The 7929-nt window shown below is 50.4% G+C and overlaps 1 protein-coding gene across 1 annotated transcript in view; it reads left to right on the top strand.

The window, feature by feature from the left end:
* The first annotated feature begins 633 nt into the window (after window positions 1–633).
* The window catches only part of WRAP53 (WD repeat containing antisense to TP53), an 11119-nt gene continuing 3823 nt past the window's right edge, over window positions 634–7929 (top strand). The window contains exons 1-7 of the mRNA XM_018573694.1: window positions 634–1622; window positions 4156–4254; window positions 5140–5248; window positions 5479–5567; window positions 5980–6070; window positions 6322–6454; window positions 6966–7174. Coding sequence (XP_018429196.1) covers window positions 634–1622; window positions 4156–4254; window positions 5140–5248; window positions 5479–5567; window positions 5980–6070; window positions 6322–6454; window positions 6966–7174 — 1719 coding nt within the window. The remainder of the gene's footprint in view (window positions 1623–4155; window positions 4255–5139; window positions 5249–5478; window positions 5568–5979; window positions 6071–6321; window positions 6455–6965; window positions 7175–7929) is intronic.

Genomic DNA, 7929 nt, shown 5'->3' with positions numbered 1-7929 from the left:
GCACATGCTCTGTACTAGTGATATGTGGGGACTTGTTGCAAACCCAGTTTGCCCAAACCTGCGCACAACTGTCACTGACACACCCACCTCACGGCCCAATCAGTTGTGGCCGAGGCCTACTCTGTCCCCCGTCCCTTTGTGAAGCAGTTGGGGCCCAGGCCGGAACAGATTGGACCAGGAGGGGGGTCCAACAGTGACCGTTTTTTGTGCAGGCTTTGGTGAACTGGGCTAGCAACAAGCCCCCTGCATATCACTAGTACAGAGCATGTGCAAGAGGAGGTCCTGGGTGCCAAGTCTGCCGCTGAACTGCTTTCCCGTTTGGAGTTTCCGAATTCTGGCTTTGAACCGAAGAGGGACCACAGCTACAATGACGCCGTGAGATTCCCTCACCAGAGCTGCCCAAAGATACAGGTCAAAGGTAAGTACAAGAAAAAACAAAGTAATACATGAGGGGGGGCTCCAGGTCAGAGGGCTCTAAGATGGTCACACACTGCAGTTGAGGTCTTTTAATTTTACACTCTTCAATTTTAATACCGTGTTTTATCTTTTTCTCCTTTCACAGCTGGTGACGCCATCCAGATGGAGAACTTAACAGCAATTCTGTAATTTGATCAAAAAAATTCCTTACTCAAGATGGACGGGCCTGAGGATCTTCATGTAGCTGGTGTTACTATGGCTGAAGAAGGCCTGGTCTCGGAACACAGTCTTGCCCACACGCCAGGAGAGACTTTTCAGGGAGACGTTATGGCTGGAGAAGGCCTGGTGTCAGATCTCAGTCCTACCCACACACCAGAAAATACTTTGCAGGGGCACATTATGGCTGGAGAAGGCCTGGTGTCAGAGCCCAGTCCTACCCACACACCAGGAGAGACTTTGCAGGGGGACATTATGGCTGGAGAAGGCCTGGTGTCAGAGCCCAGTCCTACCCACACACCAGGAGAGACTTTGCAGGGGGACATTATGGCTGGAGAAGGCCTGGTGTCAGAGCTCAGTCCTACCCACACACCAGGAGAGACTTTGCAGGGGGACATTATGGCTGGAGAAGGCCTGGTGTCAGAGCTCAGTCCTACCCACACACTAGGAGAAACTTTTGAGGGAGACGTTGGTTTGTTGGAACGAAGCAGTGTTGATCTGTTTGAAAAGACATCTGAGTCAGAGGACTGCCTTGCCCACAACCTCGATGAGATGGACCATGGCTCATCATATAGAAGCCATGTTGATGTCTGTGGGAAGCCACCTGAGATGCTGGTTGAGGAAAGACTTGGGTCTTCAGAAAGTCCTATTGCTGTTGCAGAATCTTACATTGATGGCTCAGTTGAAAATAAAAATCTCTTAACATTTCAAGACCGCCATAAGACAAAGGCAGGAGAAGCGATCATTTCTGGAAGTGGTGAAGGTGCCCAGATCATGGGTGCAGATAGTGTCACAGAAGCACAAGGTTTAGCCATTCCGGAAGACGGTGGTCAGGATCCTGAGGAGCCCCCCAGCAAGAAGCCATGTGTTGACCACACAGGGCCGGTCTGTGACGTTTGCACCCATGAGGTGGAAGAAGTCACCCAGGAAGGAGGAACAGAGCTGGCAAATCCAGAGGACACGACTGAGACTGCAGAGGAGACTTATTTGTAAGAGAGCAGTGGGGTCATCCCCTATGTGGTATTGTCCTTAGCTGTGTGCTTGCTGGCTGTGTGCCACTGCTGGGGGGGGTGTATGCCAGTCCTCAGGTTCATATAAGAACCCCATTCGCCAATGTTCCTCTCCCTTCTAGACATGCCTACACATTGCTTGGCCTTTTGTCTATTTGCAGGCTGGCCTGTGTGCTCACATGTGATTAGTACAAGCCTCCACCTGTCACGTGTTGAGCTACACACGTGTTGGCATCCACCATGAACCCGTGTCCTTCTTTTATTGGAGAGGATGTTTTGCATATAATTCTCAGGAACTTCACCTGAAGTCTTCCTTGTTTTTTGTTCTCAGATTTTAATCTGCGTTTCCGCCAACCTTTCCCTCTCATGTTGCGGCGCAATGTTCTTCTTTACTAATCATTTGCTGCATTTAGTTATCGGGTATTAAAGATCTATAGGTAGATATCAGACCTGCAGGACACGGCCAGGTGGCCTGAGAATATCTCAGGGGGCTTCCCTGTGTGTGTGTGATTGATTCTCCACTAGGGAATGTTTGGTGAAAGTCACATTCACTGCTTTATAGCACATACGTGTTCCTCAGGGAGTGGGGGGAAAAAAAGGCTTCTAAGGCTGGAACAGAAACCTGTGCTGAGGGTGGCATTGGTGAGTACTGAGGGGGCGCCCAATCTTTTGCACATGGCTGTGTCTCCAGTCATTCGTTCTGAGGTCAGTAATGGGCACAGCAGACTGCCGGGGTATTGGCTCCACCCCTAGGAGGATGGACAACAGGAAGGGGAAGGCTATGCTCATCCAACTATAGCTCCCTTGTACAGGAAGTGGGAGTCGGTGTTGGCTCGGTGTTTCAGTAGGTAGGACGGCTTCTCAAAAGTTTTTATGGTTTTTAGTAGGGATGTGCCAATACCGATATCTTTTTTTTTTTTGGTACCCGCCGATCCCGTAAGTCGCATTAACCACTTGCTACCAGGTGTGTCCACCCCCTTCCCACCCCGTCCAGTTTTCAGTGTTCAGCGCTGCGATACTTTGACTGACATTTATTCCGTCATGCAACGCTGTACTGAAATAACATTTTATACCCTTTTATGGGGGCAGATGGAGCTTCTTTTGGTGGTATTTAATCCCCACTGCGGGTTTTATTATTTACTATATCATGAAAAAAGTACCGAAAATTTTGAAAAAAAAAAAAAAACCCTTTTTCCCCTACGTTATGTTATAAAACATTTATTAACACCAAACATGTCAAGCTTTAAAATTGCGCGCACCCGCTACATCGCAGAAAACTACCATACTCAAAATTGACCATAGCCAACGCTTTAAAAGCTTTTACCGCTCATCAGTTTAGTGTTATCAGTGATTGATGACCCTAAAATTCTTGCTCTCATTCCAACGTTCACTGCGATATGTAACATGTGCGGCGCAATGGATGTAATCGTCGCTTTTTGCACGTATGCGCCCCAGACGCATGTTTGTGGGGGGCGGGGGACTTTAATTCAGTGTCGGAGAGTGACACTGAATGCAGGCAGTGATGTAATACATATCACTGCCTGCACTCAGGAGAGGAGATCAAACGGAGATCGTGTACTGATCTCCGGCCGCAGAGCTGCTGTGCTGGTCCCGTGCTCACACCGGGCACAGCGGAGCTCTGGATCTGCGGCGGAGGGGGCGCACACCCGCACGCATATTACAAGCGATCGGTCGTCTCTACAGACGCTTGTATGTAAACAGCCATCGCTGGCTGTTTACATTCAAAGCCGATTTCCCGCTCGTGCGCGCCGCCTAGCGGCGGGCACGAGCAGGACGCCATGGGACGTCTACGGACGCCCACCCGCTCTCAAGAAGCCGCTGTCCGGCCGTTTAATGACGACGTCCGGACAGCAGGTGGTTAAGGAAGCGAGGAAGCTTGTAATGACTCGCCACCCGGCTTCCCGATAAGCATGGAGCCGGCTTCCTGGCTTCGGAAAGCTGGGCGCTGTGTAATGACTCGCTGCCCAGCTTCCTGATACTGGAACCTCAGATATCGGACTAAGCATCGGAGCATTTGGGAGAGTACAAGTACTCTCCCAAATACTTGGCATCGGTACCGACACTAGTATCCCTAGTTTTTAGATTTTATTATTATTTTTTTAAATAAAATAAATATGCAAGTACCTGATTCTGACTCTTGCAGTCCATGTACAGCAGGGCTAGAGGAATGAGCGGCACGCGAACCCAATCAGTTCCTCTGCTTAAAAGGAGCATGCTGAAAGGGGAAAGAGCAGAGCGGCAGAGAGATGAGCTGATCACTGTGCTGCTTCTCAGTTCACGGTCCAGTCACAGGGTGGGGGAGGATCCATGACAGCCCGGGCTCAGAGGAAGTGGGTGGAATGATGCTGGCCATTAGAGCGAGGACAACTAGTGGTGGAAGAGTGCAGTTGAGGAGAATTCTGGGTTGAATGGTGCAGCAGAAGTTGTCGTGTTGCTCAGCTCGGAGTCTGTAATGTCTTCTAACGAGTCTGTTTCCTTCTGCGTCCCGCAGCCCACCATCGTACGACTTCTCTCAGCCTCCCTGGGCGCTGACCGGAGCGTGGAACGAGTACTCCAACGTTCCCGAAAACTTCCTGAAAGGCTGCAAGTGGTGAGTGTCGGGGGCGGGGGCGCTGAAATCTGCTGCCGGACGCGGGTGGTATGGCCGGCCCTGTACAGAAGGTCCATAGAGCATGTTGACCCCTTATCTCCATTCAACTGGTCATCCTCCAAGTGCATGGAAACCCCGACAGTGACCGCCTCTGATCTGCCCCCTTTGGGTCTGTTAAAGGAGAAGTATGAGGGGAGTGATTTCCACTCATCCTCCTAGTTAGAGCCGACGCATGACAAAGAAACGGTTGCAGGTCGGCTCTATCGATCGGGAAGTGAGCAGAAACATGCAGCTGATCCGCTCATCTCCCTGCCGACAGTGGTGACTGTCACTCACGGCTCCCTGTAGGGATTCCCCCCTCTCCGATCCTCCAGCGCTGACTGGAGGAGGGGAGGGGGGCGGGGACAGCTGGCTCTGCCTCTAGATAGGCGGAGCCAGCTGTCACTCACGCAGCTGGGTGGATCTCAACCGTAATGTCGGGTTCCGTCCCGGCTGCTGCGCTCACAGTATATCACGAGCAATAGCCCGCCATATACTGAGCTTAGGGTCACAGGAGGACGCTAGTTTATGTCCTCCCTTTTTGTTATCAACCCTGCCCACTAGACTACAGAAACCTCCCATTAATATTATTTATTGCAGGGGAGGGATTCTGCAGTCCATGCCCCCATTCTGTCCTAGGGTGACAACTGCCCTAGGCATGCTTTAGTGAAGACCCCCCTCTAAGAAAGTTTGTACATTCAGGTGGAACTGGTCCAAACTTACACCAAGTACCCTGCCCCCCCCCCCCCCCCCCCCCCCTTATAGACCAAAACCCAAAGGCTGTCTCTTGGTGTGGCTGGGGACCGCACATCACGGACTTTAACCATCTTTCACCTCCCACCACAGGGCTCCGGATGGGTCGTGTATTTTAACAAACAGCGATGACAACATTCTGAGGATATGCAATCTTCCATCGGAGATCTATTCCGGAGAATGGGATTTGCTGCAGGAAATGGTACGTTCCCCGGCAGGGCGCCCACTAGAGGGCAAATATGGAGACTCCGGGTTCCCTGCTGTATGATATAATCTGATGACACTCCATGCACTGTCTTTATCCAATCATCAGAAATGCCGCATAAGAAGAAATAACGACGGATGTTCTTTTCAATCACAAAGTATAAATTGGGGATCAGTCAGGTTCCATGCAGGGAAAGGTCAGCACACTGTTATTCTGTTGTCTTGCAGGCCCCGGTTCTCCGTATGGCTGAGGGTGACACCATTTATGATTACTGCTGGTATCCGTCTATGAGCTCCGCTGACCCCGACACATGCTTGTAAGTCTTTCTGATCATCATAAATATGTTAATATAGAATGTCTCTCAAGTCTATATTGGAGCAGGGCCCGTCCATTATCTAGAGACCAGTGACATCACCGACACTTCATATTCATGAGAACACAGCCCGTCCATTCACTAGAGACCAGTGACATCACCGACACTTCATATTCATGAGAACACAACGCGTCCATTCACTGGAGACCAGTGACATCACCGACACTTCATATTCATGAGAACACGGCCCGTCCATTCACTAGAGACCAGTGACATCACCGACACTTCATATTCATGAGAACACAGCCCGTCCATTCACTAGAGACCAGTGACATCACCCACACTTCATATTCATGAGATTGCAGTCTGGCACAGCAGAATTCTACATTGCATCAATTAATTTTGTATTTTCTAGCATTGCCAGCAGCAGCCGGGACAACCCCATCCATGTGTGGGACGCCTTCAATGGAGAAATGAAAGCTTCTTACAGACCTTACAATCATCTTGTAAGTAGAGAAAATATATACAGACTCCTAACTCCCTATATCACCGTGCAGGAGGAGGACAGACTCATAGCTCCCATCTATGTGTCACCCTGCAGGAGGAGGACAGACTCATAGCCCCCTTCTGTCTGTATCACCCTGCAGGAGGAGGACAGACTCATAGCCCCCTTCTGTCTGTATCACCCTGCAGGAGGACAGACATACAGTAGCTGCTGATCTCCACATAACACTAATGCATTCTCTCTTGGTTTTAGGATGAACTGACAGCTGCTCACTCCGTCTCATTCTCTCCGGATGGGTCTTTGCTTTTTGCTGGTTTTGATAAAATGATTCGGGTGTTTAATACGACTCGCCCGGGAAGAGACTGTGAGTGTCGACCTACTTTCCGTAAGTACTTCAGAGATCATATTCTTTGTTTCTATTAAAATGTCAACATTAGCTGTGTATTGTAAGGACTGCAGTGGTCAGGGTTGCTTTCCTTAAGCAGAGCAGAGTATTTCAGGAGAGGAGAGTTATAGAGGAAGGAGCAGAGTCCTCCAGCAGAGTATTTCAGGAGAGGAGAGTTAGGGAAAGGAGCAGAGTCCTCCAGCAGAGAATTTCAGGAGAGGAGAGTTAGGGAAAGGAGCAGAGTCCTCCAGCAGAGCAGAGTATTTCAGGAGAGGAGAGTTATAGAGGAAGGGGCCGAGTCCTCCGGAAGGGGCCGAGTCCTCCGGAAGGGGCCGAGTCCTCCGGAAGGGGCCGAGTCCTCCGGAAGGGGCCGAGTCCTCCGGAAGGGGCCGAGTCCTCAGTGAATACATTACAGAGTTGGATCATCACACATGTGTACATGAAAGCTGTGATATTACTATGAAATCTCCTTTATATATCCCTCTCATCCTAACCTCCTAATCCCATACAGAGAAGAAGCAAGGCCAGCCGGGTATCATCTCCTGCATTGCTTTCAGCCCTTCTCGGGACATTTACGCCTGCGGTTCGTATTCAAAGTGTCTGGGCCTGTACTCCTACGAGGAAGGGATCACTCTGTCTGTTCTGCACGGTCAACATGGAGGGGTCACCCACCTGCTCTTCTCACCAGACGGAAACTGTATATTCTCTGGAGGACGGAAGGTAAGTCACTTCATAATATGTTCTTCCCTGTATGCATCAGCATGGGTTATGGAGAGTTTCATCTCCGAGAATTCTACTACTGCAATACTCTGGAGGACTCTGCTCCTTCCTCTAACTCTCCTCTCCTGGAATACTCTGCATGCCTGGAGGACTCTGCTCCTTCCTCTATAACTCTCCTCTCCTGAAATGCTCTGCTGGAGGACTCTGCTCCTTCCTCTATAACTCTCCTCTCCTGGAATACTCTGCTCTGCTGGAGGACTCTGCTCCTTCCTCTATAACTCTCCTCTCCTGAGGGACTCTGCTGGAGGACTCTGCTCCTTCCTCTAACTCTCCTCTCCTGGAATACTCTGCTCTGCTGGAGGACTCTGCTCCTTCCTCTATATAACTCTCCTCTCCTGGAATACTCTGCTCTGCTGGAGGACTCTGCTCCTTCCTCTATAACTCTCCTCTCCTGGAATACTCTGCTCTGCTGGAGGACTCTGCTCCTTCCTCTATAACTCTCCTCTCCTGATATGCTCTGCTGGAGGACTCTGCTCCTTCCTATCTAACTCTCCTCTTCTGAAACATTCAGTGGAAACAGAATCCTCCATTAGTTAAAATTGAACAATCCTCCTCTATGTTCCTGCATACCATGTGAACGTTTACCTGCTGCAGTTAGGTGTGGGGTGTGTGTGGGGTGTGTGTGGGGTGTGTGTGGGGTGGGTGTGGGGTGGGTGTGGGGGGTGTGTGGGGGTTGTGTGGGGTGGGTGTGCATT

The sequence above is a fragment of the Nanorana parkeri genome, unplaced genomic scaffold (assembly GCF_000935625.1).
Source record: "Nanorana parkeri isolate BGI_ZX_2015 unplaced genomic scaffold, ASM93562v1 scaffold2493, whole genome shotgun sequence".
In the NCBI taxonomy this organism is placed as follows: Eukaryota; Metazoa; Chordata; class Amphibia; order Anura; family Dicroglossidae; genus Nanorana; species Nanorana parkeri.
Note: the sequence above shows the minus strand (reverse complement) of the source record. Positions and strands in the feature narration are given on the sequence as shown.